General features: G+C 38.1%; 1 protein-coding gene across 2 annotated transcripts in view; it reads right to left on the bottom strand.

The window, feature by feature from the left end:
* The window catches only part of FRAS1 (Fraser extracellular matrix complex subunit 1), a 461,113-nt gene that overhangs the window by 288,140 nt on the left and 146,878 nt on the right, over window positions 1–26,095 (bottom strand). For both annotated transcript variants that reach the window (XM_073017428.1, XM_073017427.1), the window contains exons 3-4: window positions 14,394–14,501; window positions 5,277–5,369 (exon numbers count right to left, since the gene is read on the bottom strand). In XM_073017428.1, the coding sequence (XP_072873529.1) occupies window positions 5,277–5,369; window positions 14,394–14,501 (201 nt within the window). The remainder of the gene's footprint in view (window positions 1–5,276; window positions 5,370–14,393; window positions 14,502–26,095) is intronic.

Genomic DNA, 26,095 nt, shown 5'->3' with positions numbered 1-26,095 from the left:
AATGACTAAAGATGTCACAGCTTCAATACCCAAACTCTTTAGATGGTTTGACCTACTAATTTCACTTTTTGTAGTGATTAATGACACACAAAAGGCTTAAATACAAGAAACTCCATCTATTGTTCTTTAGAGTGAAATTGGAAATATTTTAGTGAAAACTGGAAGCTACACAAATATCTAATAACAGGGAATCATGTTCTCCAAGAGTACACTAAGGAACTATTTATAATATAATGTTATATAAGAAGGCAAGACATAAAACACAGCATAATTCCAATGATGTTAAAACATATATCTGTATGTATTATCTATCTCCACTGCCAATTCCTCCACCAAAACCAAAAGAATATTTACAGTGGTTTTCAGAGTATTCGGATTACTGGTGATATTTTTTCTGCTTGTATACTTTTTTCTTTTCTAAATTTTCCCCAATAAAATACTTTTTGTCATCAGAAAGCAAATTATTGTTTAAAATATCTAATTAATCATTTATATACCTTAAAGTCAAAATTAAAGTCTTAATTTAAAGACTCTATAGTCTTTAATTGTCTTTAAATTATATATATTTGACTATATTTAAAGTAAAATCTTAAAGTCTTAATTTAAAGACTGTATAGAACAACTTGAAGTAAACTTCATTTTATTAAAAATTAGAAGACTGCTCTAAACATCTAGACATTTCACTTCATAAAACAAGACCTTTTGTTACTACCAAGAAACACCACTGTTGTTTCCAAAACATTGCAGCCACACTACCTTTCAGACAGAGACTAGAAAAGTTCATTATAACAACAGCCTGTCTATCACCAAAGTTGTTCATCTGTAATGTAAGAGGGCTATATCAGCTGATCTCTTCAGTACCCACTCTCTCTCATCACGTAAATTTATTATTTAACTCAAGAGATGTAAAATTAAGCAATGGGTTCTCCCTTCCCAAAAGCTTGAGAATTGTGGGAATTAAGAATAACACTCAGGCCGGGCACAGTGACTCATGCCTGTAATCCCAGCACTTTGGGAGGCCGAGGTAAGTGGATCACTTGAGGTCAGGAGTTCGAGACCAGCCTGGTCAAAATGGTGAATCCCCATCTCCACTAAAAACACAAAAATTATCTGGTGCAGTGGCGGGTGCCAATAGCCTCAGCTACTTGGGAGTCTGAGGCACGAGAATCACTTGAACTTGAGAGACGGGGGTTCCAGTGAGCCAAGATCATGCGAGACTCCATCTCAAAAAAAAAAAAAAAAAAAAGTCTCCACTGCTTGATGTCAAAGCCATGGAAGAAAGTCCAGATGGTGATCCAAAGTGTGCAGCGTGATGAAGTGATGAAAAGAAATCCCTCTCACATCTCTCCAGGAGACCAGTCACCTAAGTTCACTCCATTTTTATCTCTTATGCCTGTCCCTGAAACAGTGACACCTCCTTCCCCAGAGTGAGTGTTCTGAGGATTGATAATGCATGCAACGCACCCAGCCTAGAGATCAAGGCATCAGCACATGCATACACACACACACACACACACACACACATATCAGTAGTTTTCTTCATACACATTTATGAAAGCATTATTTTTTATAAACACTGTAGCAGCAAAGAGAGCTCTGTAAAATGAAGGAATAATAGATACACAAAGCAACGTTCCCACAGGACCCTGTTTTACCTGTGCCATCTTAACCTCTTTAATACCTTTTTGAAAACATGACATCTTGACACTGGGCAGAAGCGAACTCTGCAGACAACATCTTAAATACATTCTCCTGCATAGTCAACTAACAAGTTGGCTTGACTGTTGACATAAGTCCAAAAGAAAGATAAGGTCATAAAGCACTTGCCTGGCTTACTGACAGAACAAAAATATAATTTTTCTTCATATAATTTGTTCCTGTTGTGGAGTTATAGATCCAGAATACTAAATATCTGGGAACGTTCAGTGAATATTATAATTACATCCTCTACTTTGAGGAGAACAAGGCTGAAGAATTCAATACTTATTTCTTGCCTCACACACATAAATTAGTTCTCCTTTTAGTCTCACAAACAAAGTGAACAGGCCTGTCCCTTCCTAGTCCTCTATTTAATCAGGTTGGGCACTAGGGCATTACCACCTGCCATTTCACTTTTCAGTAAACCTTCAAGTCCCATCTACCCAGATTTGACATTATCTGGTGCTGAGGTTAGATTAGTAAAGAAGAAAAGGGGATTCATGGTCCTTTCGCCTCCCTTTCACAAGGTAATTTGTGGGGAAAGCACAGAAAAAAAGTATTCAAACAACACTAAAACACATTTGACGCTTGCCTCCCTGGCTGATTGGCATGGCAAGGCACAAATCCAAAAGTTAATTTCAAAGTATAGCTTTGTGAAGGTCATAGATGAAATGATCCCCCAAATCCTGGCTGTAATAAACCCATGCAACACTCTCAAATAACCTGGAGTCAGCCAAAAGGTTCAAGAGTTTTCCTCACTCCAGGAAAGATCTTGAGACTTGTCTTGACTTGCTGAAATGCCAGTTGTATAAGACGCTGCCTCCTCTGCAAGCAAAGGAGGACCTCTCCGGAGGCTCCGCTGTTTTATTAAAGGGTAGTCTTCTCATGCAGCCCTTAGCTCAGCCAGTCCTTCACTTTTCTTTGTCTGAACCATGTTCTTCGGGGACAGTATCACTTCAACTGCCTCCCCTACTGCCATACCCAGTCTATCCTAAATCCTCTTCTCAATCTATCTTAGGGGAAATCTTCCACTTCAAATCACCATTCCAAAATTCTTAAAATGCCAGGCTATTTTATAGCTACTGCGAGTCTCCATTACCTGCCCTAGGGAGGCAAGCCAGAGGCCAAAGAGAGAGGATCACTGCTATTCAGCAGGAGGGAAAAGTACCCTGGAAACTGCTCCCCAAACAAGCAAGAAAGGAAATGCTACAAGAGTCAAAAATAAACAAACAAACAAAACTAGTGATGCAAGTGATGAGGTGAGACCCAGACCAGACCAAACAAACATTTAACCCACTCAAGAAAATTAATACACTAGGGAGTGTTTGGTAAGAACCTAGAGGAAGTGAAGAAAGAAAGAGAGGAAGGACAGAAAGACAAGAAACATAATTATGTTAACTTTATTAAGACTAAAATTAGAAGATTTTGTCTCACCTTAAAAAAAAAATCCATCTTCTAGCTCTATTTGAAGAAGCAATCCACTGGAGATTTTTTTCCCCAAAAAACTATGGTTTTGAAATCCATCCTTTTGCCCAGTTACATCAAATACCAGAAATATAACATTTTCAGAGGGAGTAAATTTTGAAAGTCACATATGGAAAAGCAACACATGGGTATATTCTTACCCAGTTTAGAGTTTTCTGCATGGTGCATTATTGCAGAGGGATGAACCACAAGGGAAGCGGGGAGAAGAAAGACCAGTGGGAGAACTTTCTGAACTCTCCCTGCAAAAGTGGGAGGCTAGGAGGATTTATAACTAACCCATGGCAGATCTGTGGTCCTAAAGCTACCCAACCACACTGGTTAATGACCAACATGCCCTTAAGATGAGGTCATGGAGAAGCTGGAGGAAAGATGTACTAATTTTTTGAGTTTTTATTCACCCATGTTTACTGAGCACCTACTCCGAGAAAAGTTCAGTGCTAAGTGCCACATAAGTGAGAGGCAGGGAAGATAATTGTAAAAATATAGAAAATATTGTCAATATTCTCAGGCATCTTAAATTAAGAAAAGAAGACTGCACATGTGCACACACATGACATGAGAAACATATGATGACATGAGAAACATATGATGTCATTAGTGTGGTCCATGCAAAGATTTACTGAATTCTGATCTCCCACGTCCCTGGTACCACCTCTTACTTGATATGTCTGTTTTCTTTTTCCCCCAGATCCTGGACTTATTTTGGCTCCTAACAACTCCTTCACTTGAAAGATTCAGGTTGATATTTTTCACCCTGAACCATACACTTAACATAATCATTCTGAACTGGCATTATTTTCATCACCACTCGGCCCTGCAGCACTTTTCAGTTCATAGGGATTTTCTTCTGTGACATTTGAAGACAACAACACCCTACATTACGCAGGCTGAATTGAGCAGCACATAGTGGTACATGGTCTGAAGACATTCTCAGTGTAGATCCTGCTTGGGTGTCTTTCAGCAACACATTGTGCAGAAGCAAAACAGTGGCATCCTTGTGTAATTAAGAAACAGTGGCTCGAGTAAGATAATCCTGTCCCACAGGGAAATGAGCACTGTGCTTTCTGAGTTTCGGGTCCCCACACTGAATAACAGCCTAAAGTAGATATATCAAATCCCACTCACCTATGCTCTCTCCTGAATAGAGAGACACTAACTTGGGGAAAGTTTTGTATCACCTGGAAGATGAGGATTAAAGCAAATTCTCTTTCCATTGTATTCAACCTTACCTACTACCTCAGGTAACATTTACGTATCAATGAAGATAAACTGTCTATTTTCATAATTTCTATTATAGACTTTGCAGTTGGTACTTTTTAATCATATTTAGTATTTCTAAATTAATCCTGAATGATCTGAAATGAGAAAGTATAATTTTTAAAACTTGAGAATAGATTTCTAGTCCGGTAGTTCTAAACAGGGGGAAGGTGAGCATTTTGCCCCCAAGGGAAATTTGGCCATGTATGCAAACATTTCTGGTTGTCATAACAGAGGGATGCTACTAGCATCTAGTGGGAAGAGACCAGGGATGCTGCTAAATGTCCTGCAATGCAAAGAACAGCTCCCACAACAAAGCTTAAAATGCCAGGATTGCTAAGTTGAAAATTTCAACTATAGTAAAAAAAGCCCTGAATTAGGAGTCAGAAGACCAGGGTTCTAGACCAGGTTATACCATTTTTTAGTAATATGACATTGGGCAAGTACCTAAGCTCTTTGCAATTAATTTTTTTCATATTTAACATGGGAGTAATAACATCTGCTCTACTCACCAGCTCAGAATTGTTTGTAACTATCAAATTTAAAATGTATGTAGTACGCAAAAGAAAGGAGGCACTTTTATTATTTAGCATCACAACTTCTTCAACATCAACATCCTCAGACATAAATTCAATCTACAAATGTTTATGTAGAGCCTACAGAATGTTTTACTCTTATACAAGAAACCTAAATGCTCACAGAACGTCAACTGGGCTTCAGATCCTCCACAATCCAGGCAAAGAAAAAAACTCTCATCACCACGAGTTTAACATTCAGTTTTTCTCTTGTCAGAGATTTGCAGACACAGAAACAACCTTGGGTCAGAAAACACTTACCTCATGGATTTTCTTTTCATAATGGCAAGATCCTGGAGTCCTCAAAACACACTCAGGGCAGCATTGGTTGGCAGCAATTTGAAGCACTTCCCCCTGAACGTTTAAAAGCAGTTCAAAGTAAAACAGCAGTAGCACACACCGAGTCACAATAGTTCATCAGACCCCAAGTCATCTTACATTCACTAAATCTCATGCATTTCTGAGGTGACAACAGCAGACCGGATTAAAAGAATAGACTGAAAAAAAAGGTTCTGTGTCCAGACAAGCTTCACTCAAAGATAAAATGAACCCCCTTTGTAAAAGTAATTTCCTTGAAACAAATGTCTACATCTTTTCACATGTGATGAAGTTGAGACTTTGTTTCACTAGAAACCCTCGGAGATTGACACAAGATAAGCAGTTTCCGCCTGCCAAGAAGAGGAAGAAGACTCAGGTGGGGGGTTGGCCACAGAGCTGGCAGGTCTTCCAGCTGTCTGGCGTCTTAGACAGCCTAGTGCAGCCAGTGCAGCAGCTGAAGTTCTCATGGGTAACTTTTACTTGGGACAGGAGGTTGCAGGACAAAGTTCTGAGAGGAAGTAATATCTCTGCAGAGGTATCATATATACACACTGCGGTAAGCTGAGTAGAATTCCTAAGCTCTAGTAAAGATCTACATTGTTTTTAGGGCTTCTGCAATTGCAATTGTGTTTCTTGATACTATCAAGAGAATAGGCTACCACCTGATACCCCAGGATTTATTGGGGAGGTGTCACATGTCAACCATCCAATCACCACTGTAAAGAATCTGTTTATCTAAGAGTTATTAAAATTATGGAGTGAAGAGCATTAGCTTGTCTTTGAGACCCATGACTCTCATATTGAATCTTCTTACTCATGCTGCTCCTCTACTTAGGATTTTCTCGAGTCTAGTGATGTGGCAGAACAGGCAATGAGTGATTTTGACCATAAATGGTAGGAGACCCTACATTAGCCAGGAAATCATGACTTATCCACAGGATAAAAGTCTACCAAATTTCAACCAGTGCAATTAAAAAAAAAAAAAAAAAAAGTGTGTGTCTGTGTGTGTGTGCATGTGTGGTAATGTTATTAATATTTATTATTTATTTATTTTTGGTTGCTTCCATTTAAAAAAATTGTACCTATGAGAGAATTCTAACATCATATAATTATATCTACAAGAGTGGACAGGAAATAGGACTAAGTTTTTACAACCATTAATCCACTAAACAGACAAATACATCAATAAAGTGACCACTAAATTCCTATTTTTTTTGATAAAGAATAAAACTTGTATGACATGGGATTTTATGAAATTATACATATTATGCAACATTAATCACTTTTCAGAAAAGTGTCCTCTGAACCCCAAGATAAAACTACACTTGTCTGATTTTCATTAAAGCAATTAGAGAAACTACATTAGCCTAATTTCCACTAAGAATTTCATACAGATAGATAATAACATGATCTAAGTGTTGATATTCTAACATGGAAGCCAGGAGCAAGGGAGAAAGACAGGTAGAATGGACGACTTCAAGGAATGTTTCATGCCCCCAAATTAGTTTTCTTTGTTTTACATAAAAGCTAATTTTCAGATTTAGCCCTCAAAGCTCATTTTATAAATATAATATGTATGTGTGTGTGAATGTGTGTGTGTGTGTGTATATATATGTATATATGTGTGTGTGTGTGTGTATATATATATGTTTTTTTTTTTTGCTAGTGGCAGTAGTGGGAGGAGAAAGGATGGTTCCCAACTTGTCTGTCTATTGGACTTCTGGTGGAACATGAAAGAGTTAAGTTAAGAGAGGAATAAAAATTTTGCCACAATAGCAAAGACTCGGAATCAACCCAAATGTCCATCAGTGACAGACTGGATTAAGAAAACGTGGCACATATACACCATGGAATACTATGCAGCCATAAAAAAGGATGAGTTCATGTCCTTTGTAGGGACATAGATGCAGCTGGAAACCATCATTCTCAGCAAACTATCGCAAGAACAGAAAACCAAACACTGCATGTTCTCACTCATAGGTGGGAATTGAACAATGAGATCACTTGGACACAGGAAGGGGAACATCACACACTGGGGCCTATTGTGGGGAGGGGGTGGGGGGAGGGATAGCATTAGGAGATATACCTAATGTAAATGACGAGCTAATGGGTGCAGCACACCAACATGGCACATGTATATGTATGTAACAAACCTGCACGTTGTGCACACGTACCCTAGAACTTAAAGTATAATAATAATAATAATAAAATTATGCCAGGACAACAGGCATAAACCAGACTGCTCAAGGGAAACCAGACATTTGGTTATACTTGGTGGAAACTAGAACCCTAGTTACAAAAGAGTCTGGGAAATATTTTTAGCTTTTCTGCTTCTATTATAAAGGAAGACAGGTTAGAAGAGGGTTGCACTAGATGTTAAGTGAGCCTATGTACCTGACCTGCTACCCATTTGTTAAAGATGGGGAGAGGCACAGTGGTCCATTCCTGTAATCCAGCACTTTGGGAACCTGAGGTGGGAGGATCACTTAAAGCCAGAGGTTCAAAACAAGCCTGGGCAACATAGCAAAACCCTGTCTCTACAAAACAAAATGCAAAAATTAGCGGGCATAGTGGCACATGCCTACAGTCCTAGCTACTTAGGAGGCTGAGGCAGGAGAATCACTTGAGCCCAGAAGTTCAAAGCTGCAGTGAGCTATGACTGCACCACTGCACTCCAGCCTGTGTGACAGAACCAGACCCTGTCTCTAAAAAATAAATAAATAAATATTAGAGAGCTCATGGATGAATATATTCCAAAAAAATCGAATATTATAACAATTTTATTATAGTGATATGGTTTGGCTGTGTCCCCATTCAAATTTCATCTTGAATTGTAGCTCCCATAATCCCTACGTGATACTGGATAAGTCTCATAAGATCTGATGGTTTTATAAATGGCAGCTCCCTTGCACAATTCTCTGGCCAGCCGTCATGTAAGACATGTCTTTGATCCTCCTTTGCCTTCTACCATGATTATGAGGCCTCCCCAGCCATGTGGAATTGTGAGTCCATTAAACCTCTTTTTCATTATATATTAAAAAAAAATTTTTTTTGCATGTGGGTGCTTGAAGAATGAGAATCAGGGAGTTCCTGCCACCTAACCATGTAACCCTGAATGGCTTGGTGAGCTGTGGGCTGCATGGAACACAAAGGACTCCTTCTCCAGGCTTTGCAGTGTTGTGCTTTAGAAAGTGATTGCAGGGGCAAAACACATCAATGAAGATTGCCAGGGCAAGATTACTTGCTTAGGACCCAGGAAAACCACCAACAATAATGATGACAATTTGATCATTATAGCTAACACTTATTTAGTGCTTACAATAGCAGGGTACTCCTCTACACACTTATATGCATATATCCATATATGCACATAGAGACATATATGTATGTATGTGTGTGTATATAGAGAGAGATAGAGAGAGAGAGAGAAAGTTAATTTAATTTTTACAAAACTTTATTAGGTAAATGTCATTATTATCTGCATTGAGGTTTGCAACCAAAACCTCACCACATAACACCATGCTCCTTTGCATGGCATTGTCTTTTGTGCAGACATATTCTCCAGAAATCCTTAGACAGGATAGCTTCTGACAGAGCTGGGTTAACTATTCAAGGTTCTAAATACCTTTATGTTCTTTCTCTCCATTTTTTCTGCCTGTTTGTCTTTCTGTCCCTATCCAGCTAGCTATTCTATATGCAGATAAGATACGGATATGGAATCCATTACCTGTGATTACAGAATGAGTAAATGATAGATGATAAAAAATATATTTCAGAATTGCCATTGACACTAGGTTATTTCTAGTCAATCCATAACCAAAACAAACGGCTTCAAAAAGGTAAAAAATGACAAAAAGGAAAACAAGTTATTAACAGTAATAAGCCCAGTGTGGTGGCTCACACCTATAATCCCAGCACTTTGGGAGGCTGAGGCAGTTGGATCACTTGAGGTCAGGCATTAGAGACCAGCCTGGCCAACATGGTGAAACCCCGTCTCTACTAAAAAATGCAAAATCAGCTGGATGTGGTGGCACATGCCTGTAATCCCAGCTACTTGGGAGGCTGAGGCAGGAGAATCGCTTGAACCCGAGAGGCAGAGGTTATACTGAGCAGAGATCACACCACTGCACTCCAACCTGGGCGACAGAGTGAAACTCTGTCTAAAATAAAATAATAATTTAATTTAGGAACAGTGGTGATTCAAGAACTTGTGCCACATACTAACATAAGGGTAGCACAGCAGATCTGAATAACAGCAACACGTGCTACTGAAAGCACAGAGGAAAACTTAAAAGCAACACGGTAGAGTAAAATTCACACTGGGACATGAGCCAAGGCCCAAGGTTCTTGACATGGCCATACCACCTCCTAGCTCTGGGTAAGTGACTAAACCACTAAAAATCAGTTGATTTATTTACAGACCAAGGAAGTCTGACTAAATGATTTCTAAAGGTCCCTTCTAGTTCTTCCACTCTATGATCCTATTTCATTACTTGAAATAAAGAGGCCAAAAGCTCTAGTGGAATAATTCTATGATCTTAGAGTTGAAAATGTTTCTTATGGTTGGATCATCTGGTACAAGCCTCTCATTTTACAGATAAGGAACCTCTTTCTTTAGAGTTCATGCTCTCTGATTCCTATATTGCCTTCATCCACAAATTTGCTGATCACTTTCTCACATTCACTCAGTAAAGACTTGATACCTGGATTCTGTTTTTTTTCTACCTGTGTCTAGATCATTCTAGACTACTTCAATGCCCATTAAAATGATATTCTATCTTTGTACACTCTTAATCACCTCAATTCAAGTGATTTTCATCTTTATTTCACACAGTCATGGCCAACCTTAAAATCTGTCCACACCCCAATGAACCTGGGCCTCCTAGTTTTTAGCACCCTCTCACCCTTATTTCCCCCAGGGAGATCCTTGAGTACTTCTTTACCTTCTAGTCATTCAACCCCCAGCTGGCCTCCCATTCTCCTATTCATGTTAGCCTCAATGTCCAGCAACCATTCCTTCTAATTCACTTACTCTGTCTCTCCTCCCCTCTAACTCCCATCTTTTCAATTTCTCTCTCTAGTCTGGGCTATTACCCTTTCCCTCCTAAGGTGATTATATCTCTTTCATGGTAATATAAAAAACTAAAAAATTAAACAAAACAAAACTCTCTCCCTTCCCTTGTGCAATCATTCCAAAAATGTTGACTAGGTGACTTCTGTGTGCTGCCTACTGTGCTGTTTGATGGGCTGCAATAGTGAAGACAGCAAGATTCCTGCTCTCAAGGAGCTAAGAGTCTGGAGGAAAAAGCGGATAAGTAAATAGGCATTGCAGTCTGGTCAAGGGGTATGAATAGGGCAAGCACAAAGTGCCGTGGAAGCACACTGAAGGGTTCGATGGTTGGGGATGGGAGATCAAGAGAAACCTCTCACATGGAATGCTGCCTACCTAAAGCCCCACTTCTCTCCTTCCACCCCTCCAGTCAAGCTCCTGAAAGGATGGCCTTTATTGAGCCTTCCTTTCCCCACTTTCCATTCACTCCTTTAATGAATGCTCTGCAATACAGTTTCCACTCCCCCTACTCCATTGAGATCAACCTTAGCACGGCCACCGGTGGCCTATAAGCTGCCAGATCTGAAGGGCCATATTAAGTTCTCCTCCCACTTACTCCTTTAACTGTGCTCAACACGGTTAATACAAACTTTCTGGGCATCTTCTACTCCCCTTGGTGACTATAATATTACCCTCTTCTTTGACCATTTCTTTCCTTTCACCTCTCTGACCACAGTTTCTTAATCTTCTTAAGCACTTTCTCCGATGCTCACCTCCCCTTAAATGACTGTACTCCCCAAATTCCATCCTTCATCTTGTACCCTTTTCCACACAATCTCTTTGGATGAGTTCTTTAATTCTACATGTTTGCAATACTATCTATGTGCTGATGACAGCTACATTATATCTCCAGCCCCATCTTCTCCACTGAGCCTTAGACTTACATATCCAGCTACCATTCTGACATATCCACCTGGGTATGTGGTGAAATTTCCCAGACATTTCAAACCAATGTGTCCCAAACTGAAATCGCCATTTTTCCCAGATGGGCTGTTTTTCCTCATTCTCCTATATTCTCAATATCAGTTGGTGACTCAGCTAACCAACTAGTCATTAACCCATAAATATGGCAGTCATTTCTCCTTTTCCTTTCTGTCACCCCCCTACCTTCATCTAGTTCTACTGATTTATCCCCTAAATACTTGTCATACCTGCCCTTATCTCTTGATCCCTACACTACCAGTGCTCCAGTTCTGCTATTCATCCTCTCTGGGTGATTCTCTCAGCCTCTGAACTGATCTCCTCATTTCTAATATTATGCATTATCTTTGAAAAACCAGAGATACTTTTTTTCTTAAAAAGTCAGCCATTCCACCCTTATGCCTAAAACCTTTGTTAGTATTCTATAACCTTAAAATAAAATTCCAAACTCCATACTACAGCATACAAGGCTCTGATAACCTCAAACTTACCAACTCTCTAACCTCATCTCTCATTAATTAATTCATTCAGTCAGTAAAAAAAAAAAAATTATTCAGTGTCTACCATGTGTCAGGTGTTATTGTAGGTGTTGTGGATATACAGAGAATAAAAGAGACAGTAAACAAAAAAAAATCAATAAAATAGATAGTAGTTAGTATCAGAAAGAAAAACAAAGTCTAGAAGAGGAATACAAAATGTGTGGTAGGGGGTAGAGATTTACAATTTTAAATGGAATGGCATCCAGGCAAGACTTCAAGTAAAAGATCAAGCAATATATGTATACAAATATGTGTATAAACACACATCTCTCTCTCTTATTCACATATATACGAATATGCATACCAGGCATATATATATATATGTATACCAGGCACTCTTCTGCCATAGAGCCTTTGCACTTTGCTGTTCCCTCCGAAATTGTTCCTTCTCAGATATATACGTATATATTCAGGGAACAGCCAGGAGGCTTGGTGTCTGAAGCAGTGAGTAAGGGAGAAAACAGCAGAATATTAATTAGAGGGGCACAGTAGTAGCTTAAAGGACGTTGTGAAATGTTACTTTGAGTGAGAAGAGAAGCCACTGGAAGCCACTGGAGGGGTTTAAGGAGAGAAGCAACATGATCTGAGTTCAATTTTATTAGGATCACTGTCTCTATTATATCAAGATTACAGTGAAAAAGGCAAGTATAGAAACAGTGAAACCAGTTAAGAGGCTATTGTGAGAATCTAGACAAAAGGATGATAATAATGGAACCAGACTGACAGCAGAGAAGTCACATTTGGAATTTACTGTTTCATGAAGGAAGAGCTGGGAGGGGGTTGTTAATGTACTAGATATAGGATGTGGGAGAAAGTGGGGAGTCAAAGGTGATGCTAAGTTTTTGGGCCACAGCAACTGGGAGAATGGGGTTGCCATTTACCAAGATGAGAAAAATTAGGAGAGCAAATTAGGAAGAGGTGAAATCACGAGTTTGATATATAACAAAGATGGGAGACTTTTTCTGTGAAGGGCCAGACAGTAAATATCTGGCTTTTGAGAGTCACACATGGTCTACACGGCAACAATACAATGCTATTGTTGCAGCCAAGGTCAATACATAAACAAATAAGTGAGCCTGTGTTTCCATAAAACTTTATTTATCAATGGTGACAATTGATTTCACATAATTTTCACATTATAAAATACTGGTTTTTATTTTTTCAATCATTTCAAAATGTAAAAGCCACTCTTAGATCATAAACTGTACAAAAACAGACAGTGGGCCAGATTTAGTCTGCTAACCCCTGATATAGAGCATGTTTAGATTTCAGCAATGTAATCTATGTCTTCTAACATGTAGTTCAGGGCTTTTTCCATGATAACACAATTCTTCACATGAAGTGGGGAAGGGCATTTTTCATGGCGTTTTTGCCACCAGCTCAGATTCTGACTTGACTTACTTATTAGCAAACCAAATAGTGATTTTTTTAGGGAATATTTATCCCATAAACATAAAGCTCCATAACATACAATAATATCTTATCAAATATGCCAATACTTAAAATATTCCCAGCTTCTCAGGAATACATTCATGCAGAAATGAAGGAATACCCTTAAAGGCAAACCTTCGCTCCAATGTCAGGTACAAACAGAAACTTATTAGCATTAGATGGCATAAAGACTCAAGATTAATTATTGGAAGGAGCTGAAAACTAGAAAAATAAACTTTAAATTGACAGAATGCTTTATGAATAAAATAATTGGTCTTGTCCTGGGAGTTTCAAAAGTTCAAATTTAAAGCTTAAGCTTTTTTAAAAAATAGATTCACTTTAAAAAGAAAAGAGTCAGCAACTAGAAAAAGTATTATTCTAACAGAATAGATGTGTAGTCAGAAAAAAACTGAAAATTTTTAACAGAAGGGAAGGGAGGAAATACCAGTCACAGACTTGGTCAAATACAAAGAGATTTATTGAGTCAAAGACGTGCTTATGTTCCTAGGGAGCCCAGTGGTAGCACAATAATACAATCAGTGGCAGACCCAAATGATATTTTTAGAAGATCTTTTTCAATAAGTCAGTTCTGACTTTCAATCCATTCGATGGTTCATGCATGCTGCAGTTAATGCTAGTAGCTTTGACATCAGTCAGACTCGAGGTAAAAATCTCTAGTCAGCAGTTTATTAATTGCATGATCATGATTAAGTTGCTTAAAATCTCCAGGCTTCACTTTCCTCATCTATAAAGTGGGAATAAAGATACCTACCCCACATAATATTAAATGGGATAACATTATTAAGACCTTAAGCCAAGTCCCTGGCCCAGAGTAAATGCCCAATAAATGGAAATTGGTATGTTCTTAGATATGATATGTTAAAATTCTGGAAATTAGGATATTCTTAGATGCAATATGTTAAAATTCTCTTCTGTATTTCATTAAGCGTCCAATTAGAGATTAGAATAAATGTCAAAAACAGATGTCTGAAATGATCCAAAAACCTAACCCTTCACTGACTTTACCAATACATTTAGGACACAATTAGGATACCGTACCTTCTCAAAGGCACATTGAGGGTTTCTGCAAACAGCAGGTTTGCAGATAACGATATCACCATGGCAACGGCAGTTCTGGCATGAATCGGGCTTCCAAATTGTGGCATCCTGCAAAGAGGCATAAGCTCTGACTTAAAAACTGATCAGTCAAGGCATGAGCACACAAAAGCAGCACCAACAATAGTCCCACATCCTGGACAATTAAAAGACAAAGAAAAGTCACAGGCACACCACACACAGTACTTGCTGAGCACTTATTAAACCCCACGAGGCAATGTAATCAGTATAATCCATTTCACAACAGTCAACCCACGTAGCCAAAGACAAGGGGATGCGGCAGAGAGCTGTCGATACCCAGAGTAAAAACCATCGATTGACCTGAAACCACAGGAGGACAAGTTGCTCCCTGACTTGAAGTTTCGCTTTGCTGTTAACTAGCAGAAACCACTGGAGCAGGTTTAAAGGAAAATGACACTTTCGACTAGCCCTAACCAGCATCCTAAAAGCAGTATTCACCACTAGATACTATAAGCACCACAGGCTTCATTTTTCAGTTCTTTGCTACTTCATCGTCTTAACATTCATCAGAAACGAGGATTTGAGTTAAGTAGTTGGATTTTTAAAGACAGATGCACCAACACATGTATGTGTGACTATTTTGTGCCTGGCTGGGTGCTGGGCATATTGAGGTATAAATGAAGCATAAGTGTGGGCAGTATCCACAAGGATCTCAAATTATTTGGCGTCATGAACATGAGAGAATTAAATAAACATAAGTTAATGTTACTATGTTATTACGTCACAAATTGGAAAGGAAAACAATGGTCGCAAACAGAAAAGTGAGCCCTGTCTCAGTTAAGGGTCTCAGAAATTGCTTCCCTATTTCTCATCTTCCCTCATGCTGAATCCACATTTCAGTTATGCCCATTTTGAAGTAACTTTGAAACCAATTATCTCATAGCTTCCACAGAAACCTGTTTCTGTCCATTGAAAGGCTGCTCTGATGACTTCAAATTGAAACACTAAAGATCCCATGGACTGTCCTGAGATGCATTTTCCCAGAGATTTCCTAACCCAAATTCCTATTAGAATTGAAAGCAGCCATACTATTTGGCTAAATTTCAAACACTAAATCTTTTTGAAGAGTGCTGTCCATGTTATTCTCTGGTTTAAAAGTATACACTGCTCAGATGATGGGTGCACCAAAATCTCAGAAATCATCACTAAAGTACGTCTCCATGTAAACACTACCTGTTCCCAAAAAAATCTATTGGGAAAAAAAAATTTTTAAACCCTCAAAGCCAAAAAATAAATAAATAAATACAACTATTTCATGGTTCATCTTTACCTCTGATGAGATAAAATGCAGACCCCATAAGCTGACCCTGTCTCCCCGGCCTTGACAACTTGGTCAACACTATTGGACAACCCCAGCCTCCTCTTTCCTGGTCTCATATCTCATTCTCCCCTGGATTCCTACTCTTCCCTGACTTTTCCTGAGAAGAGTTTGCAACCAAGAAGCTGCTTCTTAGTCTCAACACCTCAGAGATGAATCATTCCTAACACTTAACTGCCATTCAGGTATAGCTCTTCACTAGCCCTCTGTGACCTCACTTTTTCCTGCATGCACTATTATACAGTTGTTTTGTTTTGTTTTGTTTTGTAACAGGGTCTCACTGTGTCACCAGGCTGAAGTGCGGTGGCATGATCATAGCTCACTGCAGCCTCAACCTCCCAGGCTCAAGTGATCTTCCCACCTCAGCCTCCCAAGTAGCTGGGACTACAGGCATGCACCACCACACCCAGAAAAATTTTGTATTTTTTGTAAAGACAGTTTCACCATGTTGACCAGGCTGGTGACAAACTCCTAGGCTCAAGCAATCTGCCTACCTCAGATTCCAAAAGTGCTGGGCCTACAAGCATGAGCCACTGCACCTGGCCCTGTCACACTTTATTGCACTCATTTATATTCCTGTTAGCCTTACTGGACCAGACTGTGGGTGCCTGAAGTGGGAACGCTCCTTGGCCTGGCACACTACAGATCCTTAGGAAGCAAGAGTTCATAGTTCCTAAGTTGCTTAATGAAGAACTGTTTCCTCCTTTCTCAACTTTCTCACCCTGTTTTCCTCAATCAACCAGTAGTTAAAGTCCTACTAAAATACTTTAGGGAAGAGTAAGATAAGTTTCCAAGCTCCTGACAGAGTCCTGAGAACACCAGCATTCAATTGGAGCTGAGATGAGCTAGAAACTGGTGGATGCTAGCAATGGACATTTTCACACAAAATGGCAAAAACCAAATGTGATGATTAATTTCATATGCCAGCTTAGCTAGGCTATGGTGCCCACTTCTTTGGTCAAACACTAGTCTCAATGTTGCTGTGAAGGTACTTTGTTGAGGAGAGTACCATGAACAATCGGCTGACTTTTAAGCAAAGGAGATGACCCTCTGTAATATGGGTGGACTCATCCAATCAGTTAGTGACCTTAACCACACAAACTGAGGTTTCCTGGAAAAAAAGGGAATTCAGCCTCAAGACTAAAATACAGCATTTCTGCCCAAGTTCCCAGCCTGCTGACCTGCTCTATAATACAGTTTGAACTTGCCAGTCCCAACAATCTCATAAGCCAATTCCTTAAAATAAATCTCTCTCCCTCTGTCTTAGAGAGGTATCCAATAGGACATATATGTATATATTATCGATTCTCTGGAGAATCAAGACGAATATACCAACATTGGCGTAGATTTGCATGGATATGCACAACATTTCCAAGCAAAAAATAAAATCATCCTTTAAAGTCAAGAAATGCTAGCTAAATTCATAACCTCTCGGGGAATGTGCTTCAAACTCCGGGGCCTCTCCAAAGTCATTTAGGAAATATATAATCTATCTGAGGTAAGATTACATTCCCAATATCTGATTTACAAAAATACTGAATCAAAGCAGAAAAGCACCAGAACTTGGCTTAGAATACCTCTGAATTTCTTTCTTTTTATTACTATAGCACATTCTTCAAATTTGGCAATAGTGTGACAACTACAGTCTACTCTAAACCCAAAGAGCAAGGATAAGAAGGTGAGGAAAAACAAATTTTATTCCCAAGCACAATGTAGTATGTTTCCTGCTGATTTCAAGAAAACAATCTTGGTTTCAGGATACAGATTAAATAAAAATGACAACTTCACAAAACCATCAGCTACTATTTATTGATCAGTTACTTACGCTCCCCGCTCTGGGATCAGGAAGTGCTGATCACAGGGACAATTGTGGAATAGAGGGAGGGTGGTTTTTCCCACCTTTGCCATCTTCCTACAAGGCTGGAGAAAGTATCTGTAGTCAGTGCTACACAAAGCCCTTACATACATGTCAACCCTATGAAACTGGCACTATTATTATGATTCCGATTTTACAGATGAGAAAACAGGATGAGCGAGATTGAACCAGTTGCCCAAGTTCACAGAGTTCTTAGGAGACCTAAGGACTCAGGCTCTGGAGACAGACTGACTAGGTTTGAATCCTGGTGACACCACTTATTAATTGAGTCTGTTATTGAGTTAGCACGTCCATGTCCAGGTTCCTCATCTGTAAAACAGAAATGAGAAAGTACTTATTCAATAAGTTTATTGAAAGCATCAAAGGAGATGTTGTATTTAAAGATAAGTCAACAGTGTCTGGCACTTATTAAGGGACCATTAAATGTAATTTATTTTTAATCCAGATGTTTTCTATTATGTCACAGGCATTCAGCAATGTCTTCTAACTATTTCATTTTCTCAAAGGGAAAACAGTCCTGTAAGAACTTTGACTTTCCCATCTTCTCATTCCAGTCTACATAAATAAAACCTAGCAGAGAGAAATCATTACTTAATTAGGACCCTAGCATTTAGAGGATCCAGAACATTGCTGAATAAGGGAGAAATGAATCTATAGGTTGAGTTTTCAAGACTACTTGGGAAATTCAAAAAGTCTCTATCTCACTAAGCTGGCATAATCATGAGCCATGTCTTTGGCCTAGACATTGGTTGGCCACGCCAGCTTATATGTACTCCTTTAAACTTCGTATGACTCTAAGTGCCAGCCATATTTATTCTCTCCAGATGCAACATTCTTACTTCTTGAGGTGAAGTTCTTCTCTGCACTTCCATTATTTTGACAGTGACCACCAAAGCAGTCCACTACACTTTTAAGCAGTCCTCAGTGGCTAGACTTGGCTTCCTAAACTGTAAACAGTATCATCTAAGAACATGGAGTAGGTTGTTCACTTTCATTCACAAAACCACACTTTTTCTTTATGTTAATTCAAAGTTTAAATGTATCTGGGCTTAGGAAGCCTTCCTGATGATATGTTTACATATCTGTCTTCCCAGCAGACTATGACTCTTCAAGCAGGGAAATCTCATTTGATTCCTCTTTGTATATCTCAAAATTCACTTAGCACAGTTTCTGAATGTTGGCTGAATTAATTAATAATTAACCCTGAGTTTGTTTACCTGCACACAATAGATAATATCTTATCTATTCATAAGAATTGAGATACTCCAGTTAGGTTGTGAGAGCTTGAGAAAACAATGTTTAAATGATGTCACTACAAAATCTTTATAACGTTGAATGTCATTACTCCATTGATGTCAAACTATGTTTAAAGAAAAATTTTCTTCATCTAGGTATTGGACCTATCAAAAATCTTCCTTGTATTGGCTGGGCGCGGTGGCTTATGCCTGTAATCCCAGCACTTTGGGAGGCCGAGGCGGGCAGATCATGAGGTCAGGAGATCAAGACCATCCTGGCTAACACGATGAAACCCCATCTCTACTAGAAACACAAAAAATTAGCTGGACATGGTGGCGGAAGCCTGTAGTCCCAGCTACTTGGGAGGCTGAGGCAGGAGAATTGCGTGAACCCAGGAGGCAGAGCTTGCAGTCAGCCGAGATCGCACCACTGCACTCCAGTCTGGGTGACAGAGCAACACTCCATCTCAAAAAAAAAAAAAAAAAAGGCCTTGTATTAACATCTCCATGAAACTAAATAATGTATTATGGTTAATTTTAAGTAAAATGAGTTCTTTACCAAGGCCTGGACACATGGCCATGTTTTTCAGGTCTAAATCTTTAGAAATCAATTATATGGTCACATAAAGTTGCTTTATGAAAGCAGGGAAGCTAGAGTTCCTCAATAGCTAGAACTTTGGATAAAGCCATAAAATCCAAAGTAATAACATTGTAAACTAAGTTTTACAGGTTTTCCACGTTGCGACACTTTAAAGTCCTCCTTTCCAATCTAACACACACTCACCAAAAGAAATACTCTTAAAATAGCTTTTCACTAGAAGATAGATAAAGATTAGATTACGACAAGCCTAAAAAGCAATCAAAATGTAATTGTAAACAGCTTTTAATATTTTTAATAATATATGAATAAAATGTTCTTGCAGATAATATAATGCCTCCATCCCCAAATACTTCAAAGTAATAGCAAGGTGCTTTAAAAAAAAACTTGTTTCACTTGGGTAAGTATTTACTGAATATTTGATTAGTGCTAAAAATAAACAATAAATATATCCTTAATCAGTACTCAAATTTCTGGGGGGGAGAATTATTTATAGAATTCTAAAGAGCAGTATATCAACTGTCAACATAAATTTTCTTCCATCTAAATGGTGTAATAACCCTACTTTAATTATTGATTAATTCATCTCATTTTAAATTCCCTTGGCTGCTTAGACTAAAAGTGAGAAAGTATAAAGCTCCCCAAAAGCTGTGTTTTCAAATTACAAAACAGTATGTAGAATATAATATTTTTGTGACAAAAATATATCTATGTGCATAGAAACAAACTGTGGAATTATATAAACCCGTAAGTGAGGGGTAGATAACTCTGTGTGTGAGTTCCAGATGATTTTTTGTTTTCCTTTATCCTTATCTGTATTTTCCATTTTTCAACAACAAAGATATATAATTTTTATATATATAATTTATGTGATCTTTTGAAGTTACTTTTACAATATAAGGTGCCCAGGCATGGTGGCTCACGCTTGTAATCCCAGCCCTTTGGGAGACCAAAGAGGGTGAATCACGAGGTTAGGAGTCTGAGACCAGCCTGGCTAACATGGTAAAACCCCATCTCCACTAAAAATAGAAAAAAAATTGCTGGGTGTAGTGGCAGGCACCTGTTATCCCAGCTACTCAGGAGTCTGAGGCAGGAGACTCGTTTGAACCTGGGAGGCGGAGGTTGCATTGAGCCGAGTTCGTGCCACTACACTCCAGCACTGGCAACAGTGTGAGACTCCATCTCAAAAAATGATAATAATAAAATAAAATATAAGGTAAAAAACAAAAATGTTATGCTTTTTTTCCCAGCCTACTATAGGTAGATGAACTCTGGTCTACAGAGTTGAACTGTCACGGGGGATGGAATTTAAATAAAAACCACTTAGCAAATACGTAACAGTAGCAATTTATCTAAATTTCCTGAGCTATCCCCAAACCTTCTTGTACTCAGCAAAAGTTTTGAAAATTAACAGTGTTTCCTACTTGCCCTTCAAAGCAGCGAACACGACGCAATATTCACCTAAGTCTCATGTCTTCATTTCTGGAGGTTCATTTTCCTGACAAGTCTGGTTTTCAGGAAAGATAATCTATAAAAAAGGGTTCTTTGACCCAGCTCCCATTCGGGCACAGAAATAATGGTCCTTGTTTGTCAGGGAACCATAAAGAAACGAATCAATAACTTTCATAAGGTTACTTTAGAGTGCAATTCTTTCCCCAAGTGCCCTTCTTCAGACAGCTTAGATAAACAATACCTTTTCTATTTGTTCTCAATTTAAAGTTCATATAAAGCTCCTCATTCTGTCCCAAATAAAAAGGAGCAGAGGACACTCATCGTCAAGAAAAGATGTGAGACTTTGTATTTACATTAAATTCTCTCCTTTCTGGAGGAGCAAATGCAGGTTAATTAAAAAACAAAATTGTGATCCACTTCCTGTTTGAGACCTATTTCAAAGGCTTGTTTCATATAATACCCCTTAAGAAGTTTCTTGTTTTACACATCAAAAACCTAAGTAGTTTCCCATTTCAGCATCCTGGCGTGATTAGCTTGTACCTGATCTCCTCCTCCAGCTGTCTTAAAATGATAAACCTGAAGGCATGGCTCTAAGAGTATCAACTTGTATACAGAAACAACAGCGTGAATCACAGATGAAAAGATTGCTGCTCATTATAGCTTAAAAATGTCTTTGTGCAAGAGACCCTGAACAGCACAGTAAGTTAGCATCATGCTTTGGTAGAGAAGTCTTAGAATAGTGTAGTACCCAGGGTGGAGACAGAGAGATGGAAAGAAAGGGACAAGCTACCTCCAAGTGCTTCCCAAGTCCTCCGCATACTCATGATGGTACCACTTCTCACAGCGTCCTGTGAAACTGACATCATGACTTGGATTTTATAAATGAGGGAATGAGGTGTGAAAAGGCAGAGTGAATTGTCCAGAGCTCAGCTATTAATAGGAGCGGCTAGATCTGGGATTCAAACCCAACCTTTTTTTTTTTTTTTTTAAATTCTGTGCTGTTATCATATAATATCAATAACAATGCCTTATATTGTATAGCAGTCTTATCATTTCAAATCTCTCTTACTTCTACTCTCTGACTTTAACAGACTACCCAGGCAGGACACACTAGGGCAGTGCTACCTGCATTTACAGATAAAGGGACTATGATGCTTAAGTGACTTACTTGCCCAGTACGTTCGCATGCCTGCATCAGCATACTCCCACCCTTCTTAATCTAACTTCCACACATCCTCAAGGTCTCAGTTGAAATATCACTTCCTCAGATTGGCCTTTTGTGCCTCCTTCACCTAGTAAATATTCCCCTACCTCATGTCTCAAAGCTCCACCTGCTTCCACAAAGCCAGGCTTAGTCCTCTCAGTTTTGTTTTACATAGGAAAAAAAAACAAACAAGGACAAAGAGGGCACCTTCTGGTTTCCAGATTCTTTGGCATTTTCACATTTTTATTTCTTCCTAAAACCTTTGAGATAGATTTTATCATCTCCATTTTACAGACAAGGAAACCAAGGTTCAGAGAGGTTAAGTAATATCCCAAAGCTTGTAACTGATGATATTAATGCCTCTATTTCAGCCAGTGTCCATTTGATCTTAAGGCTTATGTTTTTCCCACCAAACCCACCTCCATACCCACAGGCTTGGCTTATGAACATAGGTTACACACCACACTAAGTCATGTAGCAATGCTAACATGGTAGAATAAGTTCATTTACTTCTTAGCTTTAGGACCTTGCACAAATCTCTTAGCTTTTCGGAGTCTCTGTTTCCTAATATGCAAACTAAGAGTAAGATTGGACCCAATCAGGTGACAATAAAGATGAAATAAGCTAATGTACTTGTATCAGCACAGTGACTTGTCCTTAGGAAGTACTCAATAAATGTTAGCTATGAGCTTGGTCACTTGCCACAATCTAAGCCTGTTGATCATGGTATTTTCTGTGACAGAGGGAGTAGGTGTAGCATTTAGACCTATAGAAAATCCCTGCTGGAATTTCCAGTTTCCAAGATAAGAAGAAGATAACTTTTCCATTGCTTAAATGTTGGTACATATTCCACTACTGAGTGCTATAGAAACTGTACTTCTAGAGTAGTACACACACATACACACACAAAATAGGATATCTTCAAAATATAGAATAAAATACCCAGAGAATGTGCTCCTCTTCATTCCAAATTCTGAAGCAATAGAAATTCAGGCTCAGTTCTGTAACTGTTCTATTTTTTACATCCAGTTTTCCACTTGTTGTAACATAATCCTGTAATAGTGAGAGCCTGATCTAAGAGAACCCCAGTGACAGATTAACCATTATAAATTCCCAGAGATGTTAACCACAGAAGTTCCACTATGAGTAAAACATCTGCCTCATCTTTCCACTTTAAGTAATCCAGATATTAGGGAAACTTTACTGTAGCTTAAGCTTATATATATATATATATATATATATATATATTTTTTTTTTTTTTTTTTTTTTTTTTTTTTTTGAGACAGAGTCTCGCTTTGTCACCAAGGCTGGAGTGCAGTGGTGTGATCTCAGCTCACTGCAAGCTCCCCCTCCCGGGTTCATGCCATTCTCCTGCCTCAGCCTCCCAAGTCGCTGGGACTATAGGTGCCCGCCAGCACGCCTGGCTAATTTTTTGTATTTTTAGTAGAGACAGGATTTCACTGTGTTAGCCTGGATGGTCTCAATCTCCTGAACTCCTGATCCACCCACCTCGGCCTTGTAATTTCTTTCTTTTTCTATTAATTTAGCTCCCAGAGACTTCATTTCATATTCCTAAGGCAAATGGGCAGAAAAAAGTAAACATTCAAAATGTTTGCACATGAAATTAAATTATAGCTATACCGTTATCTCTCATATTAAAATTATTTATTTTCTTGGCATCTTCCTCCACTAGATCATTATCATTCATTTTATAATTAGTTTTTGACTTGTCTCTCTCCCTTCCTAAGAGTAGGGACAATTTATTTATATATAGGTAGCTTTGTATTCTTGTAGTGACTAAACCATAGCAGGCACTTAATGTTTTTGAATGAGTTGATGGATGGATAGATGGGCAAATATTCTCAAATTTAGAGAATTGCTAACTATTTTGTGATGTCATTGCTGAAAAGTCGGATACATGGATGACAGCATTCAGTTCAACATACTGCCCTTGAAAATCTTTGCTGCTGCGATGGCCATCTTCAACCTATGCTGTTTGAGATCTTGCCTTCTAGATTAATATCTCAGTCAAGACCTTTGCTCTAAAAGAGTTTCTCTACTTCTGACTGAATGCCAGGCCAATGCTATTGTGATCTGGCATGCCACAGCTGTGTCATATCATTTGAAGCTCTGCTGCATGTTCTCAATCCCTAAGTCTTCTTCTAGCCAGCCCCTTGGCCAGTTAAACTGATCATCCACTAAATGGTTGAGAGTTGTACTAACACTCACATTCAATTAGGTTAAAGCCACATCCTACTAAATGTGTTTCTAAACCTGGCAGAGGCCCTGAGTTCAAGGTTTCATTGCCAGTGACTCAGCCTCATGATGTAACATTAACCAGGTCTCCTACATGAGGCTATACCATCTCAAGAGGCATTTAAAAATTTGCTTTGAAGACTGCTGGTTTAGAGGTGATTCTAGCATTTAATGAACAGGGGTCCTAAATGCTAGGTGTCATAGGAGTAAGACGTAACTGCACCAAGAAAAATTGTCCCACTTTCACATGACTTTCAAATGTCCAGACATGCATGTCAGTGAAAAATCTGATTATATATCCTAACTCTATTTTACACATAAACCCAAAGCACTTTATCATAATGTAATAATATACACTGAATTATCCAGGGACTTAACTAGTCAAGGAAAGACTGTACTCTATTTTATTCAGAAATTAATTAAGATAATGAAAGACAATAGATACATATCTTAAAATATGTTAAATAACTACTAATATTTCCACAGATAACTAGTATCTACAAACACAATTAAATGGAAATCCTAGAACATGGAAAGTCAAACAAATAAAATTAATTTTGCTTAATGGCAGACTGGCTGTACCTAAAGAAAACAAGAATATAAGTCAATACAAAATATCTAAACTGAAGCAGAAAAAACCAAAAGGATAAAAAAAAACAGAAAACAGAATTAGTGACACACGGAACACATTACAAAGTTTAACAAATGAGTGATTGAGTTCTAAAGACAAAATTACAGAAATGGGTGGAAACAAAATTTTTTTTAAATATGGTCAAGAATTTTCGAAAACTGAAGAAAAATATCAAGCCATAAATTCAAGAATTGCTATGAATATCGATCAGAATAATAAAGAAAACAACACCTAAGCACTTCAGAATAAGACTGCTAAAAATGAACAGCAAAGAGAAAACTCTTTAAAGCCACAGAGGGGTAGGAAATTATTTTCAAATAAGAATGCCAAAACTGAGAGTAACTTCTCCACACACATTAAAAAAAAAAAAAAGATGGAACTCAGAAGACAAATCTTTAAATTGCTGAATGAAAACAATCACTAAGAATTCTATACCCAGCACAAACACCTTTCAAGAATGAAAATGAAATAAAAATGTTTTAAATTAATAAAACCAGTGAGAATTTTTCACCTTCAGATGCAAACTAAAACAATATGAAAGGAAGTTCTCCAGGCAATAAGAAAATGACTCTAAATAGAAACACAGTAATGTAGGAAGAAATTTAGAATAATAGGGTAAATATATAGGTAGATCTAAGTAATAACTATACAAAATGAAAATAATAATATCTGTTGGGATTCAACATATACGTAAACACAAAATGCATAAAAACACACAAGATAGGAGATAGATTAAAAAATGGAGAATTCAAAGGTTATAGTAATGGCTGAGAAGAGGTAAATAAAATGATTAACACATGTTGTAATACCTAGGGTAACCACTAAAGGAATAGTAAAAGTGTGTTTAACTAACAAGCTAAGAATAATAAACTGAAATATTTTAAAAATAATGGATTGATTCAAAGACAAAAAGAAAGGGGAAAATATACAGAACAGGAGTAACAAATAGAAAGCAAATAGTAAGGTACATATAAACCTACTCAATAATTATAATGCAGGAACATGTTAAAAGATAAAAATTGTCAGACTGGATAAAGGCAAAGCGGTGGATCCA

The sequence above is a fragment of the Chlorocebus sabaeus genome, chromosome 7, assembly GCF_047675955.1.
Source record: "Chlorocebus sabaeus isolate Y175 chromosome 7, mChlSab1.0.hap1, whole genome shotgun sequence".
Classification (NCBI taxonomy): domain Eukaryota; kingdom Metazoa; phylum Chordata; class Mammalia; order Primates; family Cercopithecidae; genus Chlorocebus; species Chlorocebus sabaeus.
This window is presented reverse-complemented; position numbering and strand designations above follow the sequence as displayed.